Below are 20,541 nucleotides of genomic sequence, written 5' to 3' on the forward strand. Positions count from 1 at the left end.
GGAATCTGACTTATACCCAGAATCTTAGTTGCAAGTTAGACTGAAATAGCTTTTAGCTTTCTAGACTCTGAACATGAACGGGTTGGGATGGAGACTAAGCAAGTCATTCCTTGTATCTGTCACAGAAGTGCAGAATTAAAGAACTGAAAAGCTGGGATTTTCTATTGGCATTTGCAATAGAGGCTGATGCCACAGGTGGCATAAAAGGGAAAAAAGTAAGATTACCAAAGAATTTTGGGTGTTAGAGGAACAGTACATCTTTTTTCCTTAACTCTAACTGTAAATATATCTTGTTACTCAGAGAACAAGAATCACTTCATTAGTTAGGATGATGGATGGCTGTACCATACTAGGAATTTAGAATGGCAAACACCAAATTCTTTGTATATGTATCAGTGAGCTAAGTATTTTAAGTGAGGCTTCAGATTGTTTCAAATTAAAAAAAAAAAAGCACCAATGAGAAAAAAATCAATATTTATTTGAGGTCTAATATCTGTTTTGTACATCTACATGATTCTCTAAAATTTTTCTAATAAAAAAGAATATTCATTATATTTTAAGGAAACAGCCCCAAATACTCTAAATTATTGGCCTATTTTCCTGAAAACAGCATCTTCTTTCTAATGTTCCATGGGTTCAATCTGATGATCTTGAAATGACGACTCTTGTTTGTTATTTTTGTCTTCACTGTGGTTCTCATTTTTCTCTTCATTTAGTAATTTATAAAAGCTCTCATTTTTCTGTTTAATATCACAAAGAATTGACTCCATAGAATAGCCAAATTCAATAACAGGATGCACCATATTGCCACATTGATAAAAATGCCCAATGGAATGCACAGCAACCAAGTGGCCAGATGCTTTAAACACTGGGGAGCCAGAGGACCCACTAGAAAAACAAGTATCATAGCTAAGTGTGTCAATTCTCCAAGCCTCTGATAGGAAACTTCTTTGGGTAAACATAGGGAAAGCACTGGAAGTGGCAGCAGAGGGTCCTACCACCCCATCTTGATGATGCTGTGGGTACCTCCCTGACCGTTGACCTAGAGGAATCACAGCACAACCATCTATTTTCTTGATCTGGCCTTCTGGGTGACCAATTAAATAAATCAAACCATTATCTGGTGGAGGGGAAATTTGTCTAAACAGGCCTGGAGGAAATCCACTTCCATTTTCTCTTAGTTTTAAAATGGCATAATCTAGAGCTGCATCAGACACTTCAAACCATGGCTCGATGGAAAACCAATCAGCATCAGTAGGACAGAACTTGTTATAAGTGAAAGTTACCTTTGCACATTTGCTTATTATATCTGGCCACAAACTTGAATCTGTCCCTTCTCCCACCATAAGATGTACAACATGTCGACAGGTGAAAATATAACCATCATTAAAGACAAAGCAAGTAGCATTGCCTGTGTTTCCATTATTGTCCCATCTCATGAACCCGACTGACTTACTAAGATGAATAAGATGTTCATAGGTTGCAACTGAAGTAGAATTTTCAGTCACTTTTCCAAAGTACTTTTTATATAGGTTGAATTGTTTAAACGTTGGCAGTTTTGTTCTCTTCCGCTCTTCCCGAAAATACTTTCTCATACGAAGTGTCTCATCTTTAAAATTCGGATACTGCCGCATTATAACTTTGTCCAACATTTGGAAATTCTTTATCCTGAGATTAGTTGCCTCCCGCTGGATAGCCTCATTAATAGCATATTGCACAGCCATATGGGGCCCTTGCCTAACTCGTGAGGTTTTTTTCCTATATTTTCTGTTGAAATTATTGTTGTAATAACGCTTAACTCTGAAAATTGTCCGGCGTTTTTTACCTTCAATATCACGCCCTAGACTTTGAGGTGGGAGAAGTTTTTCTCTGTTGTGTTCTGCATCTTCAGTCTCTCCATCTTTGTCTTTTTCATAGACCTCAATCTTAGACTGTATCGGATGCGAGGGACTGGTTTTATCAGTGGCATTTTCATTCTCCTGTTTAATTTTATTAAAGGTACCTTTCCTGACAAATCGTTTTTTAAAAATGTCCATTTCTAAGACTTTTCCAGATACTTCATCTACCTTGGACTGTTTTCCATGAATTTTATTATGACCTTCCATTAGTTTCCATTCAAATTCGTCTAGGTCAGACCGAAATCGGCCATCCTTACACAGGGCTTCTTTGATAGTCTCACCCTTCAAGGCATAAATACAAAGTGTACTTCCTCTTTCATGAAGTTCCTTGATCTTAAGAATCTTCTTTATCGTCTTCCCAACAGCAACAACGCGAAAAAGAATGCATTTGACGTTTGGATTTTTACATTGGCGTAATAGCTTATCATCTTCTTCCTGGTTACTCTTTCTTTGACCAAATGTTATTTTAAAATGAGAACCTCTAGGTAGGCACTTGAGAGGCATTCCTAAATTTATATATCCTTCTATTGTTTTTTCTTCATAAACAATAATGTTCTTATTCAAATGATTCTTCATCCTTTCACTGAAATTGTCATTAGCTTTCAGAGCTGAGTAGATATTCTCATTGAGTTCACCATATGTTGTAAACACACTACGGTCTGGTTTCCTGGAGCTTTCATTCAAAGTAAAGGTGAAACTACATTGTTTATTGGTGCTCAAATTTGGGTTCTGAATTTCATGGGATGCTTCACGCTTAATAACTTCACTTTCATGCTTAATGGTGCCACTACACTCTTCTGTATCAGACAGAGAATGATGAACAGGTGTGCCAGAACATGTCTGCTTCATGACATCCTTAAAAAGGGAAAAGTTAAAAATTTAATAAGGATCGCCTTTAATAATATTTCATGTTTTCTAATTGTAAAACTAATAGATATTCTGAATAAAAATTGGATAATATAATGGATAAAGAGCAATGGAGAAAAAATATTGATCATTATTCCATTACCAGAGATAACCATTGTACATTTTGTTTTATTTGTTTCTATTATTTTACGTGCAGACATAAATCTTATGTTTCTCAAATTATTCTATGCTGCATATGAGTTTATTTTTCACTAAACAATCTGCCAGTGCTTTCACATGTCATTAAACAACCTTTGAAAACACAATTTGAGGGCCCATATGATATTTCACTGTACAATAATTTCTAATCCATTCTTCTATTGCTGGATATTTAGATTGTTTCCAATTTTTTACAACTCTAAATATGACAAATATTTCTATACATAAAACATTTTGTTTGCACGTCTGAATATTTACTTAGGCTACATTCCCAGAAGTGCAAATACTGAGACTAAGGTTATAAAAGTAGTTCACAACATATATACTGCCAAACTGCTTTCCAGGAAAGTTGTATCAACTCACCCTGTCTCTCCTCCCCTGCTGCCCAAGGAGATCAACCATATAGCTGACTCCTCAAAACGATATCAGCATTATTATTTTAAATGTTTGTCAATTGATAGATGAAATGCCATCTAAGATGATTGTTTTTTAAATTTGCATTTATTTACTTACTAGTAAAGCTGGACTTATTTAATAAATCTTTTGGACATTTGAAACATCACCTTTCAAAAATTCCCATTAAATATCTGTCTAGTTTCCATTCTGTACATGGTTTCAACAGCACTAAGGAAATATACTAAAATGATTGATAAATCACAGGATTAGCTATGTGTACAAGCAAATATACATATTCAAAACATATACATATACAATCAGTTGGCAATAGCCTAGGAAAAAGTATTGATAAACTGATGGCAACAGGAATGAAAAACAAGGATATAAGTGAAAAATATTCCACCATAGGAGTCAACAGAACTTGGATGGCAATTATTGTGGAATCTGAAGTCTCGGACCAAGTCTACAGGAGTAGAGGAATAAAGCTGGAGAGAGTAAAGTCAGAAAGGACACCTGGGTTTGGTTTATTTAAGAGGAAGGTGCAATGGAATGGGCTTAGGTTTCGGGCATAGTGAGTTTCTTCTTTTCATGGCGCTTTCCTATTCCTTCAGGTTTTCAACTACTATTTACTGCCCAAATCTGTATCTGCAGCAACGTCCTCTGTTTTGAGTTCCAGATATAATAAATGTCGCCTGTTGGACATCTACTCAGGGATACATCAGAGGCATTTCACCCTCAACACTTTCAAAACCAAACCGAACCCTTTCAAAAGCAGACTCATAAAACTTACCCCTCATCATTCCCTTTTTCCCCGTGTTTCCTGAGTCTTTTAATGGTGCTGTCACCCACTCAACCACCCAAGCTAGCACCTTAGGAATCATCTTCAGCTTCTCCTTCTATTTTATCTCTCTTTTTGTTGTGTGTGAGGAAGATTAGCTTTGAGCTAACATCTGTTGCCAATTCTCCTCTTTTTTCTTTTCTTTTTTTTTTTTTTTTTTTTTTTTGTGAGGAGATCAGCCCTGAGCTAACATCCGCCAACCCTCCTCTTTTTTTGCTGAGGAAGACGGCCCTGGGCTAACATCGGTGCCTATCTTCCTCCACTTTATATGGGACGCCGCCACAGCATGGCTTACCAAGCAGTGCGTCGGTGCGCGCCCGGGATCCGAGCCAGCGAACCCCGGGCCGCCGCAGCGGAGCACGCGCACTTAACCACTTGCGCCACCGGGCCAGCCCCCAATTCTCCTCTTTTTGCTTCATGTGGCTACTGAAGATTGACCCTGGGCTAACACCCCTGCCCATCTTCCTCTTCTTTATATGTGGGACGCCTGCCACAGCATGGCTTGATGAGTGGTGTGTAGGTCCACCCCCGGGATCCAAACCTGTGAACCCCGGGCCGCCGAAGCAGAGCCCTGGAACTTAACTACTATGCCACCAGGCTGGTCCCTATTTTATCTCTTATATGCCATTTTTTAAAAATTATGAAACATAATACACATGCAAAAGCAATATATGACATATCCTATATTTTAAATAATAATAAGAAACATCTATGTATCTACCACGAAGCTTAAGAAATAGTATATTACAATTCATTAGAAGGCTTCAGTATGCCCCTCCTTCATCTTCTCTCCCTTTCTCATTCTCATAGACAACCACTATTCCTGAATTTGTTTTAAAATTATTATTACTTCACATTTCTTTAGAGACATTCATATATGTAGTCAAAATATAAGTAGCATATGTTTAGTTTTGCCTGTTTTTGAGTTTATACAAAAGCATCTTACTGAATGTGTTCTTCTGTGACTTGTTTTGCTACTTTTTTGGGGTTCATTCTAGTTGATGGAGAGTCCTACATTCACTTTCAGTTAAATAGAATCCATTGAAGAAACTGTTTGCATGCATTTCAGTTGTTCCCAACCTTTCTCTGCTACAAACAGTGCTGCAGTGCTGCTACGAATCTCTTTGATATGTTTCCTGATGCACATGTGAAAGAGCGTCTCTTGGTACACTTAGGAGTGGAATTGCTCAACTATTTTTCCCACTTTTTCTAGATTTATTTTCTCTTGCTTTATTGTCTTCTTTTAGATCAATTTTTTCCCCTCATTCCATTTTCCCTCCAAATAATTTTGAAGTTTTACATTATAGTTTTGTTCTATAAGTGGATGCCCTAGATGAGTACTGTCCAATAGAATTTTCTGCAATGATCCAAAGGTTTAGCATCTACACTGCCCCATACGACGGCCACATGTGGCTACCGAGTACTTGAAATGTGGTTAGTGCAACTGAGAATTTGAATTACTCAGTTTTTCCAATATTTAACTTTAGTTAAGTTGAATTTAAATTTAAATAGCCACATGTGACTATTGTATTGAACAGTGTAGCACTAGGTATTTTAACACAAATATTTAACTTAAAGTTTCAGTTAAATCTCTCCTCCTAAATAACACAAGAAAAAAACTGGAAATACCTTTCCTTTACTTGTAGAATAAAATCCAAATACCTAAGCATGGAGTTCAAGGAAGCAAAAGATACTGCAGTGATTTCCCAAAAAGCTATTCTACCTCTCTCCCCTTCCTTAGCAGCTATAAATGTGTATAGAAATGAATTCATGCCAGCTCAGGAATAGATCTTGATTACTCTAAGTGCCCCCTTAGCCACAAGGTTTTGTGCAGGCATGGTTGAGCTACTTAGCTTGGAACAATTAGACGGCAAATAGAAGTTTTCTCAGGGTACCAGGATAGATTCATTATCTGGATGGTCAAGAATGCAGATATGAACTCTGAAATTACTGAAGCTGGATGGTCACTACGCAGAAAGCCAGCCAGAGGCTTGAAACGAAAAGCAGAGTATAGAGACTGAAAACATAAATACGTCTTTGAAAAAATTGTGTACTGCTGAGTTAAAGCTCAGCGTAACTCTGGACTTTTCAGATGCATGAACCAATGAAATCCATTTTTTTTTCCCCTCATGGGGCTAAAAGTGTCTTGTTTTGAAACAATGCTATGCAAGCTAAATAAACCTTAGCAAATAATGCTGATAACAATGATGGATTTCACCAGACATAATATTTGAATGGAAGCGTATTTTAAAACAGTGTTTCCCAGATTTTAATGTGCATATGAATCACTTGGGTGTATTGTTAAAATGTAGATCACACAGGTCTAACAACCTCTCAGGCAGTATCAATGCTGCTGGTGGGTGGACCACACTTTGAGTAGCAAGGCCACAGAATTCCTTAATCTACAGCGGCACTGCCCAACAGAGCTTTCTGCAATGATGGAAATGTTCTATATCTGCCTTGTCCAATATGGTAGCGATTAGCCACATATGGTGACTGAGCACTAGAAATGTGGTTAGTGCATTGAGGAAATTAATTTTAAATTTTAAATTTTAATGCAATGAATCCATTTTATTATTTCACAATTACAGGATTTTTTTCCCTGACAAAATAAAAAGTTCTTATTGATATAAAGTCTGCTGTGATCTTGTACCAAACCATCTTCCCAGCATTATTTGTCTACCGTATTCTTGAATTCTCCTTACATACCATGAAGTCTAGCTATATTGTTCCTCAAATATGTTTTCATGTGTACATGACTCAGACTATTCCCTCATGCTTGATCCACTTCTCTGGTGAAATTTTATTCATTCTTTAAGATCTTTCTCATACAATTCTGCCTTAATTTCTTGAGTCTGAATTAAGCATTCTTCTCTCTGCACTTCAAAAGCAGTTGTTTATATCTCCACTTAGTATCCTCATTGTGCATATCTCGAATAAGTCAGTGTGTTGGTCAAAAACCAGGCTTCAAAGTCTGACTGCCTGGTTTCAAAATCCTTGCTCTGAAGTCCATTACCTTTGCAACTTTAAGAAAGTTGGATTTCAGTTTCTTCATTTGTAAAATAAGGATGATAATAATATCTATTGCACAGAGTTTTATTAAATGTTAAATGAGATAATCCATAGGAAATGACAAGCATAATTCCAGGCACAAAGTAATTGCTCAGTAAACATTAACTATGTTATTATCTTTGCCTGTCTATATTGCCAATGATATTAAGTGTTAACACTGTTTGGTAGTCACTTTGTTGTCTAACAAGGCATTTTTTGCATTATTAATTCATACTCTATCATTTTGTTTTACACAAGCACTTACATGTATCATCTCCCCAAATATATTTTAAGCTACGCAAAAGAAGGGATTATAACTTCCATTCTTTATGAACTTATCCCCTTCTAGGATCCTAATATAGTGCCATGGTTAGAGGGCTGCTCCTGCAAAGGCTTGTTAAAAAGCAGACATACCTTTGAAACTTCAGGTCTGGTACTCTGGTCATTTTCTGTAGCACTGAATGACTTGTTCTCTTCAGGCTTCACAGAATTCATGATGAGTTCCAAGAGAATATAACTTACTTCCACCACTGGCCAAGCTAGAGAAACAAGGATTGGATTTACCCTCCTACTTGAAATGACTAAAGAAATAAAAGACAAGATAGATGAAACAATAATTTTCAAATGCTGGACATCAGGCAGCACAGAACAGTGATCTCTGATCCCTACGAGAGGGAAATCAAATGAGGTAAGCCCCATGGATGTCTGGCTTACTGCCTGGGGAGCATTTCCAGGGCATATCTCAGAGAGGCAAAACACAATAGAGCCTGGCAGTTTCCCTGAGTTGAGAAGACAACCTGAAAGTTGTGGGCGTCCTAGGGGGCTGGAGTTTCTATGGCAGAGTTCTAGAGAGAAGAGAGCTACACTATACAGACAGAGTGTTGGGGATCTATAGTGAGTACCCTGGAAATTTCAGCTAAATATTGATCAGTGCATGCGTGTGATGAAACTATTGGAAGCCAGGAGAAGAACCACCCCAAGGGAAAAGATGTAACAACTCTGAGGTTCATACAGGGCTGAGAATAGTTTCTGTTCCCAAGCATCAAATTGGAAAACTTCATAATTCATGAGGTATCAGGTAGAATATTCAGAAAGGTGTTGCCTCCACAGTGGGACAAAATTAGCCCTAGACTACAGGCTGCTTTGGTCCCACCTGGCAACATTTAAAAGCAAGCCTTGCATGGATAAAACTGTTTCCAAGTAACATAACTGAGCACTAGAACAAAGCTCAAGAATATTGATAGGAATATAACAATTTCTAGCAGCTCAAAATGTGAAATTAATGAAGCTTGACATCCAATCAAAAATTATCAGGCATAAAAAGGAGCAGGAAAGTATCATGACGAGGACCCATCATGAGGAGAGAAATCAATGAACAGAAACAGATCCAGAAGTGACACAGATGACAGAACTAGACAAGAACACTAGAACAGTTATTACCTTGGATTTCTGGCTAAATGTACTAAAAGGGACCGGATTTACCCTCCAGTCTGAAAACAAAACAAGCCCAAAAGGGCAAAATATATGAAACAATGATTTACAAAGAACTGGACATCATGCAATTAAGGGCAGTGACAAATGAGGTGCAACCTATGATTATTCCAGCTGATTGCTTGAGAGATTCCAGGCCAGGGTGCAAGGAGGAGCAGCCAGGCAGAGTCAGTTAGGATTCCTGATTTGAGGAGATAGAGCTGAGAGACTAAGGTGGCAAGAGTTCATAGGATACAGAAGGGAGAGACCTGCACAGAGAGAGAACTCAGGGCATAAGAAGAGGGTTCCCCTCAGATATTCAGCTGAGAACTGATCAGAGCAGCAATGGAGGAAACTACCTAAAACCAGGAAAGAACGACCCTAAAACGTCAAACCCTCTCCCTACACAGCTCTTGGGCATCTCAGCTTCCTCATTTGTAAATTAAAGAGTTTGGTTCAGATCAAACTTTTATTGTCCCCGTGAATTACCTCCTCTGAGCTTGTTAAAAAAGAAGACACCGGATTCCATCCTCAAAGATCATGATTCAACACATCTCGGGTGCAATTATGGAATTTGCACTTTTAACCCCCACCCCCACCCCGCACCCCCCCCACCTCCCCTATGCGCACAACACGTTGGTTGGAACAGCTACCTAGACTGTCTCAAAGTGCCTTGCCAGGAGTCAAACTTTTGACTTTTGAAGCTGGGGAGCGGGAAGGGGATTCCCACAATGGAAAGCTGCCTTTCCTCCCCTCCCGCCAAAATCTCTTTGGCTCCAGGCTGCGGTTCCTCTGCCTTGTGCCCTTGATATTCACCCCCTAAGAACTCCACATTCAACTCAAGACCAGAAGAACCACTCACAGAAGCGGAGAATCTGCCCCAGGGGTGCCGGTGACCGCCGCACTGGGAGTCGCAGGAGCTGCGGAAATGGCGCTCAGCGGGCTCTCTCCGGAAACTTTTCTCGCCAGCAACTAGAAGTCTGCGCAGGCAGGAATGGGTGTGGGATTTGACACCGCCTGGCCAATGGACGTCAAAGTTGCAGGCGCTGTCTGCCCTCATTGGACCACTGAGTGGGGCGGCGAGAAATTATGGGGATGGACCCCAGAGCGCGGGCTGCTGAGTCAGGTGGGGCCCGGAGGAGAGGCACACGCACCCGCTCTACTTGACCTGATGATCCAGCTTGGTCCCACCCATCCACTCACTGCCCATACTCGCTCCACGGCCAGCTTCCGCGTTCCGGGGCAAACTTGGAGCATTCACTTCCCTCCATCCCCTCCGCCCACCCGCCTCCGCTGCCGGCGGGTGAAGAGCTGAGCCAGCGCTGGGCGGGAGTGGAAGGAGCTGGCGGCTTCGCGCGCCTCCCGGGGCTCTGAGTCCGCAGCAGCCGCGCAGAGCGGGAGCAGCGCGCCCGGGGTCGGAGCTGCAGGGCGAACGGCCCGGCCACTGGTGCTTCGTGCGCGGTGACTGCTGCCCTTCAGCCGCTGCGGAGTGGGCGGCAGCGGTGGGATGAGGATCCAGGACCGAACCCGGCGGCTGCGCGGAGCTCCCCCGAGACCGGGCAGAGGCTCCTGCCCAGAAACTGCGGGCGTCCTCGCGGGGCGCTTCGCCAGCTTCCAGCGGACAAAAATGGCCCAAAGCAGGCAGCAGCCCGCTCCTGGGGGGTGTCTAGCGGGACTTGGCGCCCCTCCGCAAATGAGCCAACTTCGCCAAGAGGCTGATGCACATAGACTCTGCCAACCAGGAGGAAGGGGCCAGCATCTGCGCTCCTGGTTCCCAGGACGTTACATTAGTACATGCAGAACTTGACCGCCCTGATGGAGGACGCCAGAGTTAGGAATCCCCGAACCGATGATCAAAGAAGTGCTTTGCAAGGGGCTTGAGAAGACATCTTACTGCTTAAGAACCTTCAGTATTGGGTGCTATTTTTGAAAAGCTGGTCAAAGAAGGGGAAAATATGATTGATAGGTGAACATGGTGACAATTCTTTTGTAACTCATAGAAGAACAGATATTTATGTAAAAGTTGATGGTGTTGGTGTAAGAATCATGAAAGCTTTTCCTAACTTGACTTGATGTAAAATATGCACAGAGAAGCTACAATCACCTTTTAAATTCCAGTTACTTTGTGAGATTTGGAGAGAGTAAACTTTAGAAGCGTAATTGTGAAAATAATATCAAAAAGTTAGAGGAAAACCTAGGATAGTGTTCTCAAATCACTGTTATTGCTTAAATCTTCCTAGAGTGGTACAGGTGACCGGGAACAACGTCTACGCAGATGGAGAACAAATTACAGCACGAGGGGACTTGCTGATTCTCTTTTCTTTGTAGAATCAGGAGACGTTAATAAGAATAGCGTGAGGTTGTAGAGAATGGTGCTCCTGAAACTGTCTGACGTCTCTGGGGACTGAGAATTTGCCCTGGAAAGGAACATACCTTAAGGAGCACTTGCATATGCCATTGGCACTAAGTACCTTGTAGGCCATAGTCAGGAGTCTGGATTTTATTATAAATGTGAGAATTATTCTAAACAGAGAGTTTGAAGCAAGGGAGTAATATGACCTGTTTTAAAAAAAAAAAAAAATCACTGGTAGCTGTGTGGACACAAAACTCTGGGAGGACAAGAGAAGATGCACAAGGAGAAGGTAGTTAGGAGGTTATCCCAGCACTTGAAAGATGTGGGAGGCGCAGCCTTGGGTGGTAGTGGTGGAGGTGTGAAAGGGGTCAGATGCTGCATTTATCTTGAAGGGCAAGCCCACAAGCTTTGTTTATGGATAGAGTGTTTCCAAAACAAGAGAAAAAGAGGGCTCGATGATTCCTGGGCTTTTGACTTGAGCAACTAGAAGGATAGAGTCTCCATTAACTGATATGGGGAAATCTGAGGAAGGAGCTGCTGTGTGTGCTATGAATGGGGTGTGTGTGTGTGTGTGTGTGTGTGTGTGTGTGTGAATAACTCTACTTTTGACATGTTGACTTAGAGATGCCAATCTACTCCAACTGTTAGATAGGAGTGAAGTAGAAGCATTCACATTCAATACATGATGGTGAATACCCAGGGAGGGCCAAGAAGGCACAAGGGACTGAACATGAGAGGGAAGAACATAGACCAAAATAAAAGAGAGAGAGAAAGAGAGAGAAAGACAGAGAAGCTTGGACTTATGATGGTAATGATATTGCCATTAACTGAGAAGTATATCTGAGCTACAGTGAAAATTAAAAGGAAAATAATTCACAGGGAGATCTCAGTAGCAGATAAAGAAAGAGTCTGCCTTGTTTCCCAGATGCCCTGTTTCCTAGGGGATGTGTGTATTTTTCCCTCCCAGTGGCCCACTTTCGCTCATTTGTAATGGCATCCCAACCAGCACATGCTTTCTGCCAATCCCAGAGTTTCGGGGCTCCTTGACCCTAGCTAACAGCTGATGCCTCTGCTCCCTCTTCATTTACTCGTCACTGGAATAGCCACAGAACCACATTCTCGGAATAATTAGCCTGATGCCATTTTAGGTGCCCGTCTTCTTTTCCTGCCTTATGTGTAAAACTGACCCTCACAAGAAAACTAACTGCCAAGAGCTGGCTGGATCAGGACCTATAGGTCTGCAATAGAGCTCCAGCTTTGCTTTCCCTTTCAGCGCTGTGCTCTGAGAGCTTTGATGCAAAGCCACTGCAACTTGGCAGCAGTGACAGAATAGGGAGTGCTCCAGGAATCTGTTGAGCCACGGAGGAATTTTCTCTCTCTCTCCAGTAAGAGAAGTATCCACTGCACCCCACATGGTGGACTTAGCCTGGGGCCAAGACACAGGGAGTGAACTGGGTGGTTTTGCCTTCCCCCTCTTACAAGGGGCTTCAGCACAGGGGATGGCTCAGGACTCTCAGGCCAAACCAAGAGGCCCAGAGATGGGACCTACTCCCTAAGTCCACTCCCCTGGTGACTAGAGTTTCCAAGGAGCCTTATTTTATCACTCGCTTCCTAGAGGGAAACCCATGCCTACGGGGGTCCAGGGCCTGCAGGCGTTTCGGTTCTGGGGCCTGGAGATGGATGAACACTTTAGGGCAACCCCTGTTTGGTAGTTGACTCACATTGGTCTCATTGATCTTCACAGTCACCGTTTGGGGTAGTTGTGACTTTTGCCCCCATTTCACAGATTAGGAAACAGGACAGTTTGCTGGAACTACAGGACTAGTTGGGGGCAGCAGTAGAGACGTCCAGGACTTTAACCTTAGGGCCTCACAGCCTCTTGGGATCCTGCAGGGAGACCTTGGGCAAGTCCCTTTCCTTCTTGGAAGTCTCAATTCCCTATCTGTAAATTAAAGAGGTCTGCTTGTTTGTGATTCTCAGTCCAATCATGTTTAAATTTATTACTTGGGTAGTTTTTTTTTTTTTTTAAAGTGTCTTGAGCAATGGATGCTTTATTTTATTTATTTTTTTGTGTGAGGAAGATCAGCCCTGAGCTAACATCCTTGCCAATCCTCTTTTTGCTGAGGAAGACTGGCCCTGGGCTAACATCTGTGCCCATCCTCCTCCACTTTATATGGGACTCCACCACAGCATGGCCTGACAAGCGGTCCGTCAGTGTGCGCCCAGGATCTGAATCGGGGCAGCCAGCAGCTGAGCCTATGCACTTAACCACTGCGCCCTGGGGCCAGCCCCTTGGGTAGTTTTTAAAATGCAGATTTTGGGAATTAACCTCAATATATTTAAGTTCAGTAGGTCTGGGTGAGGTCCAGTAATCTGCATCTTTTAACAAGCAGAGGCATCAACAGGCCAGCCCAAGAAACTCGGACCAGTGCTTCCCAAAGTTTAGGATGCATCAGAATCCTCTGGTGAGCTTGCTGAAACACATCCTGAGCTCCCTCTGCAGAGATCCTGATTCCATAAGGCTGGAGCATGGCCTGGTAACTTGCATTTCTCAAGAGAGATGCTAATGGTGCTGGTGACTGTCTTTAAAGCCAATTGTTAATTTCATCTAACAAAACTTATTCTAAATACCTTACAAATATTAACTAATTTTATCCTCATAACAACCACAAGAGGTAGCTACAGTTATCCCCACTTCAAAGGAAATTGCAGCCATAGAGATGTCAAGCAATTGGCCTCAAAACACACAGCTATCAACAGACCCAAGATTACAACCCAAGCACTCAGGCACAGTTACCTTAGCCACCAGGCGTTGCTTCTCTATTGTTCCAATCAGCCTCCACGACCTCACCCCACCCCAGCACTTCTCGCTCCCCTTCAGGCCTGGACCCCGCTGCCCCTACCTGTCCCTCTGTGACCCTCACTCAAAACCCGCCGGTGAGTCTTGGGAGCGCTTGGGAGTGAGATCAGCGCGGGCAGCCCCCTTCTAGACCGCCAGGCACGCGAACAGAACCCCTAAGAACCGCTCCCACTCCTCCACCCGGACGCTCCCTACTGGCAAAGGTTTCCTCGCGGCGGATGGAGTCCCGCGCGCCGTCTGCAGATGGCGCCAGAGGATGAGCCTTTTGGAACCTGAAGCGGCAGGGAGGCGGGGAAAAAGCGGAGTGAGGATTGACGCTCATTATGGCCAATTGCAGCACGGTGTGGTTTGCTCACTCTTAGGTTCTCCGGCGCCGAAGAGCTTTCCACCTCTTTAAGAGGCTGCATTTGTGGCAGGGAGTGGAGAGGTGAGAGTGGAAGATGCCGAGTCACGTGCTGCCTGAAGTTACACCTGTTAGTCCAAGGTTGTTATAGCTCATGTTGTCTCAACTCTAGTTTCCAACTTACCTTCCTCTCAGTTAACTAAGGCCCACCTCATCTGTCTCTGGGCACACTGGTCTCTCCATAACTCTGGGTCCTTGGAGTTTTTGTAAAAGGCGCCCTGGGGGCAAAACCAGCGTGATACCTGTCATTGTCTCAGTAGCTAAGTATTTCTGGCCCTAACAATGGGGACCGGGCTGCGTGGGAGTCGGGGCGAAGAGAGTAGAGTGAGAGAGAACATATGGGCAGCGTCCACTAAATGCCAGGCATTGTGCTTTGGCATTTTCCACAGGATTGTCTCATTTCATCATCTTTCTATTTAATTCATTTCCTGTTTCACAGATTAGGAAACAAGGTAAGTAAATTGCTCAAGGGCAGTCCTTGGATGATTTTAACTTGTGCCAGCGCCAAAACCCAAGGTTTTTTATTGTGCTAGGGCTGTTTCTGCAGCATTTCAATGCACGCGGGTCTGGTGAATCACCTGTCCCCATGCTGATCCATCCTTCTGTCCATCCATCTACCTATTCATTTATTAGGGGCCCATTTGCAAGGCATGGGTCTAGTTGCTATTATGCAATAGGATAAAGACTTTACTGTAAAGTCGGGGAGATAGAAAAGACATACACAGAATATTGATATCTCTTTCGATCCAGATAATATGATGGGATCCGAAGATACAGACATGGATAAAACCTACCCTCGCCTTTCAGTAGGTAATTGCCATAGAGTAGTAATCTCTAAACTTTTAATTTCCCACTCCTATAGTTTTTAACAAATTGAGCATCTACCACATATTTACTTATTTACATTATATATATTCTTTTATAATTAATAGATTGAATGCTAGGTACACTTAATTTCTTATTTTTTAGATAAAAAATAAATGGAAGCTCAAATATTTCTTTCATTCACCCCAATGGGGCATCTTAGGCACTTTCTAGAGTGCTTCCCTGGTCTGGAACCCTCCACTGCTAATATGTGCCTGACTCTCCCTTTCTTTCTTCAGATCTCTGTCAAATGCCAGATTTTCAGAGAGGGCTTCCCTGATCACTTCTTATAAAATAATATCCTCTTCCCCTCTGTCATCTTCTGTCTCCTTATTCTGCTTTTTTCCCCCCATATACTGCATTTCATTGTATAGTAAATATGATTATTTTTTTATTGGTATAGTTTGCATCTCCTTGGTTCAGAATGTAAGCTTCAAGAGGGGCAGAGAGAAGTCCTCAACACTGCTGACTGTGAGAGGAAAGCAACAAAGCATGAAGAGTTGGGATGGAGGGAGAAATCCTTGCCTAGTGCATCCTGGAATCCCCCAGGGCTGGAGTGGGATAGAGGGAAGATGAGAGACTGTTCATTCATGGTTCTCCTGGTTCCTGCATTCTTGCAGTCCTCAGGGCCAGGGTCACCCAGCCCTTCCCTCTACCCGAGTCATCTACAGTCTCTTCCTCTTCTTCCTGACTTTCAGTGAGGAATAGCACAGTTTCAGTGCCCACTCCCACTGGTAGCAAAGATAAAGTCTGATATGCAAAGACTTTGAGTAAGACTCAGTTATAGTTCAGAGAAAGACTCTGCTGTTTGTCTCTCTCAGCATCTTCTCACTTAAGGTGTTTGTAGAAACTGTTCAGGGCTAGGAGCCAGAAGACTTAATTTCCATACCTGGATTTACCTCAGAAGAAAGGAGTGAAGAGGATGGTTTAACACCCTGCCCCGACACTACTAGATTCCCCTCACATGTACAGGAGCCAAGGACACCTTGGAGTTGACACTGGCTTGAACTTCTCACCCAGAGTATATCCTGAACTAATGATAAATGAGGAATCTTGTGCAATTTCCAGTTTCTGTGTAATGTAAGGAGAATATTCTGAGAAACCTACAGAGGGTGTAGAGGTTATTTATTATATGATTTATAATCAGTGGGCCCCAGTTGCACAGAGGATGGGAACCAGTCACACACACCTGAAGAGCTGTCATGACTAGCAAGGTATAAAGCAGAGTGTGCAGATATGTACTAGTTCTCTGTACTGAGATGGTGCACACCCAGCCAGGCTCGCGTCCGGCAACCAAGTGCAGTGCTTGCTGTGGCTGGGCCTGGAACCTGCACGTGGGACATTGCACTGATCCTGATGAGAATGCATATGCTCTGCCAGCTCTTTTCAGTCTTACCTCATTTTACAAACTTGAAATTGGGTTAAACCCTATTTTATCCTGCGCTTTTGACTGTTACTCCCAATCTGAAACCCCCATGGCTAGTCATCTCCTTCTTGCTAGTTGCATGACCCTGAACATATTACCTTCTTTCTTTGAGCCTCAGTTTCCCCATGTGTAAAAGGAGAAAATAAAATTTGGTCAGCCTAAAATCTGGGGTCACAGGGTGTCAGTCCCCTGAGGATCAAAACAGATATTTGTGGATTTAGAAGACTTCAGAAACTATACCCCTGTAAGGGTCAAAGAAAGATATTTGTGGATTTGGAAGACTTGGAAATCATATCACTAACATAGTCACGTAGAAAATACTGGAGTAAGAATTCTAAGCAAAAATTCTGAGCAAAATTCTGGCAAATTTTATGCATATATTCACATCCAAACAGACAATGCTAGGCTCTCTTGGAATGTGTAAAAAATGTTTTAAAGCAGGAATCTTTAAATAGAAGTGACTCACTGCAAGGGAAATTCTATGATATCTGGAACTGAAACAACCAGGATTTGGGCTCAGGGGACCACCAGTAGAGAAGTAGAGGCATTTTGTCTCACCCATCACACCCTTCAGGATGTGAGGAGGGAGAAGAACAGGGGAATGAGTCTTTTGGAAAGATGCCATCTTCTTGGGATACAGGGTGAAGCAGAAGGAGAATAGTTGGTACTTTATTTCATATTATAGTAGGGAAATTTCTGTTCAGCTATGCGCACCAGGACAAACGCTGTTGATTGAATGAAGGGTTAGTAAGGGAATATGATGGACAAGTGAATTCATAAGATTCCTTAGTGGAGGCAATATCCCCTTTAAAAAAAATTAACTTTTGAATAGACACAGAATACACTTTTCAAAAAAAAAAAAAGTATATACAGGAAAATAAATTAGTTTTCACCCCATTCTCTAGACACTCTACCTTTCCAGAGATAATCTATGACTATACAAGCATAATAATTCCTTTTCAATATATTTTTGCAGCAAGTAGGCAGTTCAGTGTTCGTACATAAGAAGATTTGCTGATCTGGCCTGAAATGAAAAGTTTTACCTTAGATCTATTTCTCATGAAAATTTTTTGGAGGTCAAAGAGTATGCTCAAAAAGAGATTCACAAAAACCCTACAACACACGTGTTTGGGCCACAGGGAGAAAAAAATTGGGACTAAGTTTAGATGAGATCAGGGGCCAAAGGATAGCAGAGGCCTGTGTGTGTGTGTGTGTGTGTGTGTGTGTGTGTGTGTGTGAGTGTGTGTGTTGGGTGGGGGCAGGTAGGTAGCCCATAGGCTGCTAGTGAGGTGCCACGATCTTCAGGTCCTGGCATAGGCCCTTGGGAAGACAAACTGTTTGGAAAGGTTGGTGCCCTTACCAGTTTTAAAATATTTTTATTATCACTCCTGGGCATCATTGTTAATTTTTTTAAAATCTCACCCCTGGACACACAGGCTACTCTTCCCCTGGTGACAAGGAAAGGCTTGGTTGCCAAGAGCTTCCATTGGACTGTCCCTAATTTTTCTCTGTGAGAGCAGGAGCTCCTTCAGGGTAAGGAAGGAAGGAAGAAACTGTCCCTCCTAAACTCTGCCTTCTGCCCTGTACCCTAAGAAGGCACAACAAGTTTACCTTATAAGACGGCCCATTGGGATCAATGTTGGTGCTGCCCCTACTCCTGAGTTGATGCCTTCAGTGAAGGTAAAAGAAAAGACTGCTTGCTGTGTCAAGGGAAGATTCATATGCAAAGTCTGAGACTCAGGTAATATTTCAGGGGAGTTCGTGTCCATGGGAAGGTCTGATTGACAGGTTCTTCTGACTACAGAGGAAACTGTATGAGGCAAATATGAGAGAACTGATGCAATATGAGGGATGGGACCAGCGTGAGAGAAAGAGTGAAGAGACAGAATGCTAGATGGAGAGGGCATCAAAGTGGTGAACCACACATGTCTGTCTTCTTCACACCAATAATGATACAAAACCGCGGGGAAAACAAAAAGGAACAAAACAGAATAAGTCTGCAATAGCAAAGCAAAAAAAAAAAAAAAAAAAAGTACTGTCTTAAATAAATGAAATTGAAACCAAAAAACAGTAGAAAGCATCAATGAAACAAAGAGTTGGTTCTTTGAGAAGATAAACAAAATTGACAAACTCTTAGCCAGACTCACTAAGAAAAACAGAGAGAAGACTCAAATAAATAAAATTAGAAATGAAAGAGGAGAAATTACAATAGGTACCACAGAAATACAAAGAATTATAAGAGAATACTATGAAAAACTATATGCCAACAAATTGGACAATCTAGAAGAAATTAATAAATTCTTAGACTCATACAACCTCCCAAAACTGAACCAAGAAGAAATAGAGAATCTGAATAGACCAATCACAAGTAAAGAGATTGAAATAGTAACCAAAAACCTCCCCAAAAATAAAAGTCCAGGACCAGATCGCTTCTCTGGAGAATTCTACCAAACATTCAAAGAAGATTTAATACTTATCCTTCTCAAACTATTCCAAAAAATATAGGAAGAGGGAACACTTCCTAATACTTTCTACAAGGCCAACATCACCCTGATACCAAAGCCACACAAGGATAATACAAAGAAGGAAAACTACAGGCCAATATCGCTGATGAACATAGATGCAAAAATACTCAACAAAATATTCATGAACCAAATACAGCAATATGTTACCAACATCATACACTGTGACCAAGTGGGATTTATACCAGGGACGCAGGGATGATTCAACATTTGCAAATCAATCAACGTGATACACCACATTAACAAAACAAGGAATAAAAACCACATGATCATCTCAAGAGATGCAGAGAAGGCATTTGACAAGATCAAACATCCATTTATGATAAAAACTCTCAACAAAACGGGTATGGAAGGAAACTACCTCAACATAATAAAGGCCGTATATGAAAAACCAACAGCCAACATCATACTCAATGAGGAAAGTCTAAAAGCCATTCCTCTGAGAATAGGAACAAGACAAGTGTGCCCAATCTCACCACTCTTATTCAACATAGTACTGGAGGTTTTGGCCAGAGCAATTAGGCAATAAAAAGGAATAAAAGGAATCCAAATAGGCAACAAAGAATTGAAACTCTCACTATTTGCAGCTGACATGATTTTATATATAGAAAACCCTAAAGAATCCATTGGAAAACTATTAGAAATAATCAACAACTACAGCAAAGTTTCAGGATACAAAATCAGCTTACAAAAATCAGTTGCATTTCTGTATGCTAATAATGAATTAAAAGAAAGAGAACTCAAAAAGATAATTCCATTTACAATTGAAACAAAAAGAATAAGATGTCTAGGAATAAATCTAAGCAAGGAGGTGAAAGACCCATACAATGAAAACTATAAGACATTATTGAGTGAAAGCAATGATGGCATAAAAAAATGGAAAGATATTCCATGCACATGGATTTGAAGAATAAAAGTAGTTAAAATGTCTATATTACCTAAAACAATCTGCAGATTCAGTGCAATCCCAATCAGAATCCCAAGGTCATCTTTCACAGAAACAGAACAAAGAATACTAAAATTCATATGGGGCAACAAAAGACCCCGAATAGCTAAAGCAATCCTAAGAAAAAAGAACAAAGCTGGAGGCATCGCAATCTCTGACTTCAAAACATGCTACAAAGCAATAGTAATCAGAACAGCACGGAACTGGTACAAAAACAGGCACACAGATCAGTGGAACAGAGTTGAAAGCCCAGAAACAAAGCCACACATATATGGACAGCTAATCTTTGACAAAGGAGCTAAGAACATGCAATGGACAAAGGAAAGTCTCTTCAATAAATGATGCTGGGAAAATTGGACAGCCACATGGAAAGGCATGAAAGTAGACCATCTACTTTTGCCATTCACAAAAATCAACTCAAAAAGGATCAAAGACCGAAGTTGAGACCT

General features: G+C 41.7%; 1 protein-coding gene across 1 annotated transcript; it reads right to left on the reverse strand.

Moving 5' to 3' along the window:
• Positions 1–457: 457 nt before the first annotated feature.
• Positions 458–9,811, reverse strand: FAM111B (FAM111 trypsin like peptidase B). Its single transcript, XM_058526812.1, has 3 exons — positions 9,581–9,811; positions 7,663–7,787; positions 458–2,753 (listed from the first exon to the last, which is right to left on the reverse strand). The coding sequence occupies exons 2-3, from the start codon at positions 7,741–7,743 to the stop codon at positions 621–623; spliced, it is 2,214 nt and encodes a 737-aa protein (XP_058382795.1). The 5' UTR covers positions 7,744–7,787; positions 9,581–9,811; the 3' UTR covers positions 458–620.
• Positions 9,812–20,541: the final 10,730 nt, after the last annotated feature.

The sequence above is a fragment of the Diceros bicornis genome, chromosome 31, assembly GCF_020826845.1.
Source record: "Diceros bicornis minor isolate mBicDic1 chromosome 31, mDicBic1.mat.cur, whole genome shotgun sequence".
NCBI lineage: Eukaryota > Metazoa > Chordata > Mammalia > Perissodactyla > Rhinocerotidae > Diceros > Diceros bicornis.

Excerpts from the sequence above, each read along its gene's own strand:
- FAM111B (XM_058526812.1), bottom strand. The coding sequence starts at position 7,743 with ATGAATTCTGTGAAGCCTGAAGAGAACAAGTCATTCAGTGCTACAGAA. Across the intron at positions 2,754-7,662 it reads CCAGACCTGAAGTTTCAAAG|GATGTCATGAAGCAGACATG; the intron begins GTATGTCTGCTT and ends TCCCTTTTTAAG.